General features: G+C 35.0%; 1 protein-coding gene across 5 annotated transcripts in view; it reads left to right on the forward strand.

Annotated features, from left to right (window-relative positions):
• Positions 1-16,922, forward strand: part of DYNC2H1 (dynein cytoplasmic 2 heavy chain 1) — a 367,303-nt gene that overhangs the window by 24,103 nt on the left and 326,278 nt on the right. For all 5 annotated transcript variants that reach the window (XM_051820199.2, XM_002708539.5, XM_051820207.2 and 2 more), the window contains 7 exons: positions 2,958-3,110; positions 3,695-3,793; positions 4,951-5,090; positions 5,175-5,403; positions 6,100-6,227; positions 15,898-16,013; positions 16,641-16,768. In XM_051820199.2, the coding sequence (XP_051676159.2) occupies positions 2,958-3,110; positions 3,695-3,793; positions 4,951-5,090; positions 5,175-5,403; positions 6,100-6,227; positions 15,898-16,013; positions 16,641-16,768 (993 nt within the window). The remainder of the gene's footprint in view (positions 1-2,957; positions 3,111-3,694; positions 3,794-4,950; positions 5,091-5,174; positions 5,404-6,099; positions 6,228-15,897; positions 16,014-16,640; positions 16,769-16,922) is intronic.

A 16,922-nucleotide genomic window follows, 5' to 3' on the forward strand; every position in this document is an offset into this window, starting at 1 on the left:
CATGGGGAGTAAGTGCACAGTGACTCCTGTTGTTGACTTAACAAATTGACACTCTTATACTTATGACATCAGTAATCACCCGAGGCTCTTGTTATGAGCTGCCAAGGCTATGGAAGCCTCTGGAGTTCACAAACTCTGACCTTATTTAGACAAGGCCATAGTCAAAGTGGAAGTTCTCTCCTCCCTTCAGAGAAGGGTACCTCCTTCTTTGATGGCCTGTTCTTTCCGCTAGGATCTCACTCATAGAGATCATTCATTTATGTCTTTTTTTTTTTTTTTTTTTTTTGCCAGAGTGTCTTGGCTTTCCATGCCTGAAATACTCTCATGTGCTTTTTAGCTGATCCAAATGTCTTAAGGGCTGATTCTGCGGCCAGAGTACTGTTTAGGACATCTGCCATTCTATGAGTCTGCTGTGTATCCTGCTTCCCATGTTGGATTGTTCTCTCCTTTTTAATTCTATCAGTTAGTATTAGCAGACACTAGTCTTGTTTATGTGATCCCTTTGACTCTTAGTCCTATCATTATGATCAATTATGAACTGAAACTGATAACTTTGACTAGTGAGATGGCATTGGTACATGCCACATTGATGTTACTGAATTGGAATCCCCTGGCATGTTTCTAACTCTACCATTAGAGGTAAGTCCGAGTAAGCATGTGCCGAACATCTCCTCCGTCTCTTATTCCCACTCTTATATTTAACAGGGATCACTTTTAAGTTAAATTTAAATACCTAAGAATAATTGTGTGTTAATTAAAGAGTTCAACCAATGGTATTAAGTAGAACAAAAGAATACTAAGAGGAGTAAAATAGTAAGTTGTTCCTCAATAGTCAGGACAAGGGCTGATCAAAACATTGTTTCTCATAGTGTCCATTTCACTTCTACAGGTTTCCTTTTAGGTTCTCAGTTAGTTATCAGCGATCAGGGAGAACATATGATATTTGTCCCTTTGGGACTGGCTTATTTCACTCAGCATGATGTTTTCCAGATTCCTCCATTTTGTTGCAAGTGACCAGATTTCATTTTTTTTTTACTACTGTATAGTATTCAATAGAGTATATATCCCATAATTCTATTGAATTCTTCATTTCCAAAATTTCATTTTGATTTGTCTTTAAAATTGCAGATTCTTGGGAAAAATTTTCATTCATATAATATATGGATTTCTTTAATTCATGAACTTACTTGTTATTACTTCTAAGTAATCTTTATTTATTTGCATGCATCTCAGAAATACATTGGGACCATAATATTTCTTCCCACACGTCCTCCAACCCACTGTCCCTCCCTTCCTCCTCTTCCCTCTCCTGTTCCCTGTCCTGTTCTTCACCAAGATCTATTTAGTTTTGTATACAGAGGATTAACTCTGTTGTAGGTAAAGAGTTCAATGCTTAGTCTGAGAAAGAAACAGAAAAAAAGAAAAAAATAAACAAAGAGACAAAAAAATCAGTTCTTCAGCAGTCCAGACAAGGGCTGTTCAAAGTTATTGCATCTCAAAGTGATTTTTCTTTTTTTTTCTTTCATCTTCCTTATTTCCTTTTAGAAACTTAATTATCTTTAAAGAAGAACCTAAGAATTATGCATCTTTTGTGAGCTCTCTAAGTAATCTTATGATCAGTTTTTTGAATTCCATTTCTGGCATTTTGTCAGTTTCTTCACCTTCATATTCTAGTATTGAAGTGTTGTATTCTTTTAGGGGCATCACGTTGTCTTCCTTATTTTTGTGTCTTGAATTTCTGTATTTATTGTTAGGCACCTGTGGTGATACTTGTTCATTTATTTTTATTTTTTCCCCCTCTGGTGGCTTTTTTCTTTGGAGTATTCCTCTGTGGCTTAGTGGAGTGTCTGCTCTTTCAGTGAATACCCAGAGACTTGTGCTAGTTGTGGTCAGGGAGCTCTGTTCAGTGCTCTAAGGGTGATGGGAGTATCCAAGTTGGGCATGGTAAATCTCTCTCTTTTTTTTTTTTTGTCTAATCAGAGGGGAGGTGTTTGTGCTCTGTTGGTATATTCTCATGCTCACCTCCTACCTCAAAGGAGACCAATGTCTAGATGCTATCCTCAATGGGTACAATTTTCAACCGTGCTGTCACAAGAACCACACAAAGGATCTGTGCCTTTCTTGATGTGAATACGGATCCTGCAGCAATGACCCTCACCAGGGAATAAGGGAGCCCTGATCATTTGATGATACCCATAGTGACTATCCGAAATCCCAGCAACACCTTCCACCTTCCAACTCAGCCACAGTGTTTTCATTCCCTGTGCATAAGGCTCCCACAGTCACATTTACCCAGTACCCTGTGAATTCTCTCAGCCAGACTCAAGTGTCTCTTCTTAGCTGGTTGCTGGGTGTGTGGACACGAACTGGTGTAGCAGTTAAGTATGTCCAAAATGGGCCCACCCTCTTGGCCTGTTTTGGGACATCGGTGCCAGATGGTCGGGAAAAGAGAAATGTGCCTCCTGTTTTTCCCCTCTAGATTGGCAGGTACACTGTCCTCTACAGGGCTCCAAGCCAGGCCCACGCCAGGTTCTTCTTGCAGATTTATTACCAGTGGCTTGTGCTGCTGCAGTCTGTTCTCACCTCACTCCAAAGCTGTTGCTGTGATTCTTGGATGCTGCAGTCCCAAGCTGTGTGCATCCACACCCTCCATGTAGGTCTACAGTGTTCCCTTTTCTCCCCCCAATTTGCTTGGAGTCTCCTCTGCTGTTTCCTCTCTAAACCTTCTGTGAGATTACACTCTATCCACTTTTGTTTTTAACTTTGCTCCCCTAGATCAGAGCAGTAAGCTCCCTTCCTATTCTGCCATCTTGAAAAATGCACCTTTTCATTTTTGAAGTGGAAAATTACTATATTCAGATTAGCATTTGAACTAATTGAACTTATGATATAGAGTAATGAATGTATTGGGAAAAAGAAATGCTTCTGAATATTAAATATCATTTACTCTATCATAGAATTCAAAAGCAGGAAGTGGAGGAAAGTCGCAAATTACTTGGGATAATCCTAAAGAATTAGAAGGCTACATCCAAAAACTCCAAAATGCTGCTGAACGACTTGCCACTGAAAATAGAAAATTGAGAAAATGGCACACTACATTTTGTGAAAAGGTATGTTTTATTTATAAAACTGTGAGTTATGAATACCTCATTTAAAAAATTTTTTAATTTTGAAAACTTATTTTGAAATACTTTAAGACTTAAACTTAAAAAATGTTGTATGGAGTTTACATTTACCTTTACCCAGCTTTGTCCAATATTAAAAATTTATATAATCATAGTATAGTTATCAAAACTAGGAAATAGACTATTTATGAATTTTACAGCTTTCCTAACCTTTGTTTTTTCTAGGATACAATATAGAATTTCACTTTGCTTATCCTTGTTGAGTCTCTGCCATCTCTTCCTTTGCAGTCTTTCCTTGTTTATCATGGCCTTGATTCTCATCTATACTATCTGTTGTTTCAGGTTTATATGATATTTTCTCATGATTAGACTGAAATTGTAGTTTTGGCAGGAAAAGCACAGACGTGATTTTTTTTTTTCCTTTCTCAGTGCTTCAGTCCAGTATTCGTATCTTATTATAGATGGAGTTGAACTTGATCATGTGGTTAAGGAAGTGTGTATCAGATTTCTTCCCTGAAAAGTTTCTGTTCCTCCTATCTTTGACACCGTTGTGTTCTAATTTTTAATAGGTGGTAGTTCTTATGAATATTGATCTGCTTCGGCAGCAACAGCGTTGGAAAGATGGATTACAGGAGTTGAGAACTGGTTTAGCAAGTGTAGAAGCACAGGTAGAGTGTGTTTTAGTTTGTGTCTGTATTTTGAAATATGACTTCATAATGTGATTATGTGAATTGATGAGAATTTCATAAATATTTACTGATACATTTTTAAAAAGGTAAGACTTCTTTGAATTATGTATAAAGAGCATAAAATTAAGATTTAGTTCACATTTAAAAAATAAGTTTCTGTTTGTTTTATGGCATGCCATATTCTTTAATTCAGAGTTTGTGGGTGTTCTGACTTGGTGCTTTTTTTGTAGGTCACATTGACATCTCTAGAAGTAAGAGTTAAGTTTAGGTAGAAGCCTAATGTGAAATATCTCATTTCAGAATTTTTTCTTGCTTTTGGTAGGAGAGTAAAATTTTAGTTGTATTCAGATTTTGATATGAGAAATGACATGAATAAAGGTGGCTAGCACATACCCTGCTACATAGTAGAACATAGTGTAGTCTTGATTGAACATAAGTTGAATGTCTTATATATTTACATTTATTTTTCAGTTTTAGAACTTAAGAAGAAATAAAAGCTAAGTACTAGAATTGATGTGTTTATTGTTGTATGAAATAAAAAAAGTACTTGAAATATTCTGAACATCCTAGTATGTTAAATTTTCCATGTTTTAAAGCATCCAGTGGATTAACAGGTTAGGGAACGTCCATATGCAGCCTGTGAAATCATTTGGTCTGGTCCTGCCAAGGGAACTGCAGGCAATACTTGAAATTCAGCAACTTTATAACAGGCCAGTTTTTAAGTTGATCATTTTGTATAGCCTGCAAATGATGTGATAAATATCCAAATGTCCCTTGACAGATAAATGCTTCCCTACCCCTGATTTAAAGAATGGGCAGGGAAGAGAAGAGCTACACTTGAAGGAAATTTTTGATAAAGGGCTAAGAAGTTCACCAAATAAGCCATTGTTTGTGTTACTGCATCAAAAAAATAAAGTCCAGGTGTAAAATCCATTTCACAATTAACTTGACTTTTAAAAATTTTACTGCTTTTTTTTAATTAGAAATTTTTATTTGTCAACTAAAAGTGGCAAATAGGGAGTTGCATGTTTTTAAGATAATTTAAAATAAATTTGTTTTTCTTACGATTGTGAATGAAAATGTTGAATGTAAAATCTCTTGTGCCACTAAATGAAAAATATGAATGTAATATTTAGGGATTCCAAGCAAGTGACATGCATGCATGGAAACAGCACTGGAATCATCAGTTGTACAAAGCTCTGGAGCATCAATATCAGATGGGCTTAGAAGCACTTAATGAGCATCTTCCAGAAATAAATATAGAATTAACTTACAAGTAAGATGTTTCAAAACTCCAGTTTTACTTTTAAATTTACATTTTTCTTGTAGTTTGTATTTTAAATTATTTATTTACTTTCAGGCAGGGACGGTTACAATTCAGGCCACCTTTTGAAGAAATACGGGCTAAATATTATAGAGAAATGAAGAGATTCATCAGCATTCCAAATCAATTTAAGGGAGTCGGTGAGGCAGGAGATGAATCTATTTTTTCTATTATGATTGATAGAAATGCAAGTGGATTCCTGACTATTTTCAGCAAAGCAGAAGATCTGTTTAGAAGGTTGTCAGCTGTTTTACACCAACATAAGGTATAAATCATGTAATTTTCTGTCCTTCATATGATTTAAAATATGGCTAACTAGAGAGCCATATTTATGGATTTTTACACATTCTAGATTTATTTCTGCAGATGAGAGTAATTATACTGTTTTTTTTTTTGTTGTTGTTGTCTTTGGCTATTTTGTGAAGACTGAGAAACTAGTTTTTCTTTTCATTTTTTGAAATATTGATTTATTTATTTGAAAGGCAGAACTACAGAGAGAGAGAGGGTAAGAGAGAGAGATCTTCCAACTGCTGGTTTACTTCCCACGTGACCGCCACTGCTAGGACTGGGCCAGGGTGAAGCTAGGAGCCAGGAGCTTCATCCAGGTGTACCAGGTGGCTGGCAAGAGCTCAATCACTGGTGCCATCTTCTGCTGCTTTCCTAGACCATTAGCAGGGAACTGGATTGAAAGCAGAGCAGCCACTTTCAATCCGGCACCTATATTGGGATGCCAGCATTTCAGGTGTCATCTTGACCTGCTATGCCACTATGCATTTTCATATTAAATTTTTTTTGTTCATTCTGTAAACTATGAAGTAATGATTACATTTATATACTTTAATTGCCGTTTACTCAACTACTCCACATGTGTTCCTTTTCGTTGGTCTTAGTAAGTGGATTCTAATCTTTTAAATGTTAACTTGTTCTGTTTCTTTAATTATGTTTTTAATTGTTTAAATAGGAATGGATAGTAATTGGGCAAGTCGATATGGAAGCTCTGGTGGAAAAGCATCTCTTTACTGTACATGACTGGGAGAAAAATTTTAAAGCACTGAAAATAAAAGGAAAAGAAGTAGAACGACTTCCAAGGTATTGGATGCTGATGTAATACTTAAGTATCATGGTTTTTGACTAGATAGTAAAGGTACTCTCTATTTAATGGTGTTAAAATCATATCAATATTTTACATTCTATAGACCTTTGTTATGATCCTTGAGTATCATCTGGGTGGCCATTACAGAAAGTAAAAGAAGTTTCCCTTCTTGACTCTGCTGGCTAAGACCTAGTTGGTTAGAATAGACTGCAGGAAGACTTTTATCTAGATCTAGTATGAAGAGCTAATATTTGGTATGCATTGACACAGGACACAGTCTAAATATGATGAAAACATTTAGAGAATATGAAGCTGCTGATATTTGACTCTGCTTTTGTCTTGCCCTGCTTCCTTTCAGAACGCTCTTTTCAGAATGCTCTGGAAGGCATTCTGAAGAACACATAGTATATGCATCTCGGTATTGCCTGATGTACAAAAGCCTCTTAGGGGCATCTTATAACCTAGCTGCTTGAAAATACACCTTTCTTGTAATCGGAAATTCACACCACTGGAACCACTGTTGGCAATAAGTTCCATAAAAGTTCATGTGTAATAGTGCATATATCACTATTAAATAATAATATTAGTTTTATTAACTCATTTGTCCATTTTCAGTGACTATTTGGCAAGTATTTACGGCATGCAAAATTGTATTTAGTAGTACAAAGAAGAAGAAGACAGAATGTAAGATTGAGTTGCTTACTCTCTGGAAGTGCAATAATACAAATATATCTGATAACTAAGTCAAATACTCATGGAGACTAAATGAGTGTGTGCTCTGCAGTTAGATGGCTCCTGCCAGCTTCAGGATTTAGTAGTCATTTAGGTGAACTTTAGTTTTTACTTCACAGTGTTTTGAGGATTAAATGAATAATTTGCATATGCATTATTCGTATAATGCATGTTTTCAGTAAATATTAGTTACTAATTGTTATTGTCTCCCATCCAAATACTAACCAGGCCCGACCCTAAGTGCTTAGCTTCCGAGATCAGACGAGATCGGGAGCCTTCAGGGTGGTATGGCCGTAGACAGTAATTGTTATTGTTAAACAATAATTGGACAGTAGAATGTTTATATTCCATATTAAAAACTAGACTAAAACTCTGGGGATTCAGAAGATTAGGATATCTAATCCATTTGAGGCAAAATCAAGGAAATTTTTGTTAGGATAGTGAAATTTGAACTAGGATTTTCATAGAAATTAGATTGTGAAGTTAGAGCAGAGGCTCATAGGGATTTGTATGCCAAAAATAATGGAGTTTGCTAATTGAGAATGTTTAGAATTAATGTATTATTAGGAACTAGAGAGTGGTAATGCTGGAAAAGAATACATAAGGTATAGATTTGGGAGAGTTTTACATGCTAAAGTAGGGAATTTGTATCTTACTCATTTCAGAATGGTTAGCTTTTGAAGATTTCTAACAGTTGTATGTCAGTACTAAGGCTGTGTCAGTACTGAAGATTAACTCAAAATAAATATTAGAGTGGTAGAATAAAGACATCCTATCAGGCTAGTATGTTAGTTATATAGAGGACCAACAATAACTAATTAAGTGTAATTGTACTTAAAATGACGAAGAGGAAATATTATGAGGAATGAAGAGATCATATTAATTGGAGGAAGTTGAAGGATGAGAAATAGAGGAGACAAATAACTTGAAGGGTGTGAGCTTGTATTTTTAAGGTAATGATAATATCACTAATAGTGCTTTGAGGTAAGGAAAAGATAGTGCTTTTTTAGTGCTCGCACATGGGATTTAATTTCTCTGTTGTCTTAGGTCCCAATCTTGCCTAGTTTCTTTTGCTTTGTGCTGTTACCTGACTGCTCACGGCCTTTGACTGCTACATCTACTATTTGTTTGATCTTAACTGTAGATAGAATTCTATTTATTCTTCCTTGACAAAGTTTAACAAGATAAACAAAGAATACCTGTCTTACATTCTTTCTGCTCTTGTTAATAAATTAACAAATATTCATCTGTGCTAATGTACACATAAATGAGTGCAAAAACACACAGATAATTATTTTCTTAGTACATTTTGGAAACATGATATAATGTTTGAAAGGTCATATTCTATTTTTTTACTTTGGATTTCCTTTGTATTTTTACTGGAGGGTTTTCTTCCTTTACCTTCTTTCGTAGTAATGACCATGTTTCTATGTTTCTGTGTGCAGCACATCCTTAAGCATCTTTTGCATGGTTGGATGGGTGGTGACAAATTCTTTCAATTTTTGCTTGTTATAGAAGATCTTTATTTCACTTTCATTCATAAATGAGAGCTTTGTGTGGTACAGTATTCTGGGTTGACTGTTTTTTTTCCTCTTAATACTTGGAATATATCTTGCCATTCTCTCCTAGCCTGTAGGGTTTCTGATGAGAAGTCTGATGGGCAGATAGAAGATCTTCTGAAAGTAAGCTGGCATTTCTCTTGTGCACATTTTAGAATCTTTTCTTTATGTTTTACTGTGTTGAGTTTTATTGCAATGTATCATGATGAAGATCTTTTCTGGTCATGTCTGTTAGGAGTTCTATGTGCTTCCTATACTTGGACGTCCCTTTCTTTCTCCAAATAAGGGAAGTTTTCTGTTATTATTTCACTAAAAAGGCTTTCCAATCCTTTCTCTCTTTCCATGCCTTCAGGGACTCCTAGAACCCGTATGTTGGGTCATTTGATAGTATCCTGTAGATTCCCAACAGTGATTTTTAATTTTCTAATTTCTTCTTGTTTTTTTTGTCTGACTGTAATTTTCTGCAATGTCTTGTAAATCAAATATGCATTCTTCTGCTTTATCGATTCCATTGTTAAGGCTTTATATCACATTTTTTATTTGTTCTATTGAATTCTTCATTTCCAATGTTTCATTTTGATTTCTCGTTAAGATCTCAATTTTGTGGGAGAAATTTTCTCATGTCATGTATGGATTTCATTAGTTCATGCATTTGTCTGACTACTTCTAAGTAATCTTTTGATCAATTTTTGAATTCCATTTCTGGCATTTCTTCAATCTCTTCACAATCTAATATTGAAGTGTTGTGTTCTTTTGGGGGTGTCATTGCTGTTTTCTTGTTTTTTGAATTGGTGTGTTTGTTATTCAGCATTTGCAGAGATACTTCTTGGTTTCTTCTTTGTTTTTTCGCTGTGGCGGCTTTTATCTTTGGACTATGCCTCTGTGGATTAGTGGAGTGTCTGCTTTCAATGATTATCTAGAGGCATGTGGCAGATGTGACCACAGGGCTCTGTTCATTTCTCCAGGGTGAAGGGGTATCTAAGATGACACACCCAGGTTAGGCATGGTAAATCTCTGTTTTTTTTTTTTTTTTTTTTTTTTTTTAAGAGGGGAGGTTTGCATAGACTCAGCTCACCTCCTTTCCTCAATTGAGACTGGTGTCTGAGTGCTAGCCCCACTGGGTATAATATTCTTCTGCTCTGCCACAAGAACCACACAATGGATCCATGCAGTCCTCGATGTAGGCACAGATTCCCCAGAAATGTCCCTCACCAGGTTACCAGGAGTCCTGAACATGTAGAGCCTCCCACAGTGACTGCTCAAAGTCCCAGCCACACCCTGAGCTCTCCCACACAGCCTCAGTGTTTTCACAGTCGGGGCACACAAGCCTCCCACAGTCACGAGCACCCAGCCCCCTGTCAGTTCTCCCCACCAGACTGAGGAGTCTCTGCATGGCTGGTTGCTGGGCGCAGACATGAGCTGGTGTAGCTCTTAATGCATGTTCAAATTGGCATACATTCTCTATCAACTTGTTACAGGATGCCATTGCAGAGTGATTGGGGAGAGAAAAATCCCCTCCCCGCTTTTATTATCCCCTCTAGTTTGGCAAGTACACTATTCCCCACAGGGCTCCAAGCTGGATTCCCTCCATGCTCTTCCTGCAGCTTTATCGCCAGTGGTTTGGACTGCTGCAGTCTGATCTCACCTCACTCTCAAAAGCTGGTGTGAAAGCTCTTGGCTGCTGGGGTCCTTAGTTGTATATGTCTACACCCTCCACGTAGGTCTACAGTGTCCCTCTATTTGCGTAGTTTCCTCTGCTATTTTCTGCCTAAGTTCTTCTGACTGCAATCTCTCCTCTTTTTTTTTTTTTTTTAAAAACTATCTTCTCTTTGACTAGAGAGCAGCAAGCTCCCTCCCTACTCTGATATCTTAATCCAGTCTCTTCTGCATGTCCTTTTGATGTAAGACATTGGTGTCCACAGACCAGGGGATAGACTATGATAACATAAAATACATATTTGGGTAACAACCCCTAATTTCCTCAGAATTGATAAAATGACAGTGTCTTTTTCTATGAGAAAGAGTCAGCTGGTGGGTGCTACTCCTAGGCAACTTCAGAGTCTAGAAAAGTTTATTCTAATAATGTAATCGAGGTAGCATTGTAAGGAAGTAATATTTGGGCAGGCATCTTTGATACATTAGGAAGTGTCTTCCTATTCTAACTGGCTGAGTAGAACTTCAGTTACATATTAAGATTTTCCAATGAAAGCTGAATGATAATCTTATCTGCAGCATTTTATAGTCATTGATTACAACTTTTTTTGCTGTAATTACCTCATTTTCTGTTACTCATTAGTAAAATTTGTGTACAGTAATATTTTTATGCTTTCCAAAATCATCTATTTTCATGTATCAAATATCAGAAATCATAACTTTATATGTCAGAATTTCAGGAATCGTGTAACTTCGTGAGTTGGTCAGATTGGCTCTTACATCTTTTTGCGCTTCAAAACCAAAACTCACTCCCAGAAATATATCAAATAGAATTGAAATCAGCATATGAAGGGGATACCTGTACACTCATGGTTATAGCTGTTAAATTCACAATAGCAAAGATACAGAATCAACCTAGGTGTTGGCTGGATAAAGAAAGTGTGGTACATATACATGATAGAATATTAATCATAAAAAAGAATAAAATCCTGACATTTGCAACCAGCTAGATAGAACTGGAGATCATTATGCTAAGTGAAATAAGTCAGAGCCAGAAAGACAAATATCACATTTTCTCATATTGTTAGAAGTATATATTTACTGTATAAAAATTGTATGTATATCATACCATTTGCTATATAGCTGTAAGTAATGCGTCATTGAATTATACCCTGTACATGACAAGATGTCCTTCTTACCTCACATTATCATCTTTGTCATGAATCCCTCACTTTGTGATGTTAATATCCCTGTTTTCAAGAAAAAATAGTACATATGTTTATTTATATAACATTGATATATGATGTGAATTCAGCAAAATTATTAAAGATTTTAAAACTAAAATTTATAAAAAATCTGAAAAATTAAACCTTTGCAGCTAGTTGTGATTGATAATAGATAAAGCTTTAAAAGAGAATTATCTTTTTATGAGAAAATTTTGAGTACTTAAAACCATTGTTTCCTAAGGATCTTACCTACTTCCATGCTTTAAAAATGGCAAGTAATTTTCTCGCTAAAATATCCAGATTTAAAAAAATTTTTTTTAGATAAATATGAAATTTCCCTCAGTTAAGCAAGTTTGATTCTTTGCTCAGACCATTATAGTTTGCATTAAGGGTACCAAATAGTCTGTTACAAAATGTATGCTTTTTGTTTGATTTTTAATTTAAAGAAATTATTTGAGTAAGAGAAATTGAGAGAGTGAATGGTGTCTTCTATCTACTGGTTGACTCCCTAAATACCTTCAACATCTAGTGCTGCCAGGTACAGAGCCTAGAACTCAATGTGGATCTTCCACATATCTGGCAGAGACCCAAGTACTTCAGTTACCACACACTACCTCCCAATGTGTGTGTTCATAGGAAACTGAAATCAGAAGTAGAGTTTGGAATGTTAGCCTAGGCACTTCAATATGGGCATCCCAAGTAGTGTCTTAACTGCTGTGCCAAATGCTTGACCCATTTTTTGATTAGGATAGTATGCTTATTTTAGAATTTTTTTTTAAATATAGAAAACTACAAAGACAATTGCTATTAATATTTGGTGTTTTGAACATATTAGTACATATACATATGAAAATGTGGATTATCCTGTGTCCTGCTATTTTTATTTGACACTATTATTTTGTGATGTTATAATCTTTGTTCAAAAATGTGATTTTCAATTACATGGTTTTTTTTGGTAAAGATTTATTTACTTGAAAGGCAGAGTTACAGAGAAAGCAGGAAAGAGAGAGAGAGAATCATCCATTCACTGCATCCAAATGGCTACAACACCTGGGGGCAGGGGCAGGCCAAAGCCGGGAGCCTGGAACTCCATGTGATTCTCTCACATGGGTAGTGGAGGCCCAGTTGCTTGGACCATTTTCTGCTGCTTTCCCAGGTGCACCAGCAGGGAGCTGGCCAGCAAACACAACAAAGAGAACTATAGACCAATCTTTGATGAACATAGGTGTAAAAAATCCTCAAGAAAATACTACTTAATAGAATCCAGCAACACATGAGAAAGATCATTCACATGGACCAAGTGGGTTTTATCCCGGGTATGCAGGGATGGTTCAACATACACAGATAAATAAATGTAAATCATCACTTTAACAAATTGAAGAATAAAAACCATTAAATTATTTCAATAGATACAGAGAAAGCAATTGATAAAATACAACATCCTTTTAGGATAAAAACCTTAAGCAAATTGGGTATAGAAGGAACATACATCAACATAATTAAGGCAATATATGACAAACCCACAGCCAACATCTTATTGAATGTAGAAAGCTGGAAGCATTTCCAGTAATGCCTGGAACCAGGCAGGGATGCCTACTCTCGCCATTACTATTCAATATAGTTCTGGAAATTTTAGCCAGAGCCCTCAGGCAAGAAGAATAAATTAAAGGTATACAAAGTGGAAAAGAAGAAGTCAAATTATTCCTGTTTGCAGATGATATGATCCTATACATAGGGGAACCAAAAGACTCTGCTAAGAGATTATTGGAACTCTTAAGAGGTTATTGGCAAATTTGTAAGGTGTAAGATGTAAAATCACCACACAAAAATCAATAGCCTTTGTATATAAAAATGCCGTGGCTGAGAAGAATTTGTAAGATCAGTACCATTCAAAATAACAACAAAACATTTAAATACCTTAGGATACATTTCACCAAGGATGTGAAATATATCTACAATGAATATTACAAAATATTAAGGAAAGAAATAGAAGACATGCAAAAAAAAAAAAAAAGAGGAAAAATCTATGTTTGTGGATTGTAAGAATTAACATAATCAAATTGTCCATACTACTCAAAAGTAATTTACAGATTCATTGTGATCCCAATCAAAATACCAGAGATGTTCTTCTCAGATTTGGAGAAAATGACCTTTAAATTCATATGGAATCACAAGAAACCTTGAATATTTAAAGCAATTCAAAACAATAGAAAGAAAGCTGGAGGCAGCCATTTCACTCCTGGGAATTTACCCAAAGGAAATGAAATCAGCATATGAAAGAGTTATCTGTATCACTTTGTTTATATCAGCTCAACTCACACCAGCTAAGATATAATATCAGCACTGATGTCCATCAACTGATGATGTAATACACACACACACAGACACACATATGTATACATACACACACACAATGGAATACTACTCAGCCGTAAAAAGAATGAAATTCTGCCTTTTACAACAAAATGAATGCAACTGGAGACTATTATATTTAGTGAAATAAGCCAGTTCCAAAAGGCAGATATCTTGCTTTCCCTTATTTGTGGTAACTTATATAGAGTACAGAAAGAGGTACCCTTCTCTGAAGGGAGGAGAGAACTTCCACTTTGACTATGACCTTGTCTAAATACGATCAAAGTCAGCGAACTCAAGAGGCTTCCATAGCCTTGGAAACTCATGACTAGAGCCTAGGGAGATTTCTGATGCCATAAACAGGAGTGTCAAATTGTTAAGTCAACAACAGGAGTCACTATGTACTTATTCCTCATGTGGGATCTCTGTCCTTAATGTGTTGTCCAATGTGAATTAATGCTATAACTAGTACTCAAACAGTATTTTACACTTAATGTTCTGTGTGAGTGCAAACTGATGAAATCTTTACTTAATATATACTAAATTGATCTTCTGTATATAAAGATAATTGAAAATGAATCTTGATGTGAATGGAATGGGAGAGGGAGCAGGAAATGGGAGGGTTTCGGGTGGGAGGGAAGTTATGGGGGGAAAAGCCATTGTAATCTATAAACTGTACTTTGGAAATTATATTTACTAAATAAAAGTTAAAAAAATGAAAAAGAAAAAAGAAAATTGGCTTTTTGAGATTTGATTATATTTAAAGCCCCTGTCTGTACTCTTGACAAACAGTGGCTTTTCAACGTAATACTTGTTGAATTCCTCATTTATTGGAGGGTTAAACTTGTGACTATAAAGAAAGCTTAAAGTATATCATTGTAAAAATTGAAAGAAAAATAAGCAAAGAAAGAGGAGGATAGATAGGAAGTGAGAAGTATCATTATGCTCTTAAAACTGTATATATGAAATTTGTTCCATTTATATAAGTAAAAAAAATGTTTAAAAATAGGAGGAGCAGCCAGTACTCGAACTGGTGCTCATATGAGAGGCTGGAGTTGTAGGCAGCGGTTTAATCTGCAGCATGTGCCACTAATTTATAAGAAATTATTTAAACATTCCTGTATTTCGCTTGTTTTTAGGGTTTACTATTAATGTTTTGATGAAGATGCTTATGCCTAAATCTTGAAGTCTGACTTGAAAATATCCTCAGGATAATTTTGTTCTTTTTTTTTTTTAAATTATTATTTATTTATTTGAAAGGGAGAGTTACAGAGAGAGGGGGACAAACCTTCAATCCACTGATTTACTGCCCAAGGGCCAGGCTGAAGCCCAGAGCCTGGAACTCCATCCGGATATCGCATGTGGCTAGCAGTGGTCCGGGTATTTGAGCCATCTTCTGCTGCTTTCCCATGCACATTACCAGGGAGCTGAATCAGAAGTGGAGCAGCTAGGACTGACTAGTGCTCAAATTGGATGTCAGAGTTGCAGGCAGCAGCTTAATTTGTGTGTGCCGCAAAGCCACCTCCCTTAAGATAATTTCTAAATGTGGGGTTTTTAAGAACAAAAGATATACCTATTTTAAATCATTTGACATACAAATTGCTCTTCATGAGGGTTACATTATTTTATAATCTGACCAATGGTTTGGAGATTTCAAAACCAAAGATGTAAATTAATTATTACATTTCTGTCAATTTTGTAAGCTTTAAGTGATATCTCATAATTTTATTGTTTTAAAGCCTTTATATCCTATATTTACTTCTTTTATTATTATTGCTTGTATTTTGGCTGTAGGATAATTTATTTATCTTACTGATATTTAAATAAGTGTATTATGTGCTGTGACTTGTAAAGTTTATAAATATTTAAATGTATTCTGTTGATACTTAGTGAATCATAATGTGCTGCTTTTTCAAAACATTTGACAGTTAAATGTAGTATTATAATGAAACCATTGTTTAATGAAAAACTTAAATAATATGTATGAGACATTTTTGCTAAATCTGAATGTGCTTAAGGATCTCAATAATACTTTTACTTACACTTTAAAATGTGTTATACAAAGTGATTATAATATCATAATGAAACTTTTTTCCTCTAGTTAGTCTTTTTCATTTCACAATGTATCAATTGACATTTTTCAGTACTGTCAAGGTGGACTGTTTAAATATTAATTGCAACCCTGTTAAGACTGTGATTGATGATCTCATTCAGAAGTTGTTTGACATGCTTGTTGTTTCTCTGAAGAAATCCATCCAGGGTAAAGACACTTTCAAATTTTTGTTTTTACTTTGTATATAAAGGCCTGTATTTTGATAGTTATGTGACTCTTGGTGATGATTAAAAATCAAAACTTATTTAGAAAGTATTAGGAAATATATTTTCTCAAAATGATAATTTTAGAAAATCCATATTTAATCTTTAAAAAATTAAAAATTGAAGGCATTTTTGTTGTTTGCAGTCTGAGTAGTATTAATTTGTTGCCTTTGTTACTGAGAAATGTAGGTCATTTTGGTTTAGTGTGTATCTCTAACTTTTCAGTTGCCAAAATTATTTTCCAAACACCACAAGGTTTTTTCTTTGAATTTGAGAAGATTTAATGTATTTTAAAAGACTGAAAACATGCCTAATTTTCAGTAAAATTTACAAAGAATGAGTACATTTTGTATCATTTTCCCAAAAGTTTTAAGTATATCACAAAACAAATATTCATGGAAAAAATTCTTTTTTCTTATTCCACACTGTGAAATTGTTTTGCACAAAAGCAAATGATAATAAGATCTAATATGTTCACATAGTAATCACTTTGAATACTCCTTGATTTAGGAAAAATGCAACTGAATCTTTTTGATGGGAATAATATTATATTTCAATATTACCCATTTAGCTCACTTACATGAAATTGATACATTTGTTACGGAGGCTATGGAAATCTTAACAGTTATGCCTCAGTCTGTGGAAGAAATAGGTGATGCAAATCTGCAATATAGTAAGCTACAGGAACGTAAGCCAGAGGTAAGAATCACAAAGTCATGTTTTTCAATAGTACTGGAGATGTTTAAATTACAAAATGACATGATAAATACATGATCTCAAAACATATATAAAAGGAAGTTTATGTAATGTGGTCCAGCTGGTTGGCTCATGATTGCACACTTGATACTGTGTT

This window comes from Oryctolagus cuniculus, chromosome 1 (genome assembly GCF_964237555.1).
Source record: "Oryctolagus cuniculus chromosome 1, mOryCun1.1, whole genome shotgun sequence".
NCBI classification, from domain to species: Eukaryota; Metazoa; Chordata; class Mammalia; order Lagomorpha; family Leporidae; genus Oryctolagus; species Oryctolagus cuniculus.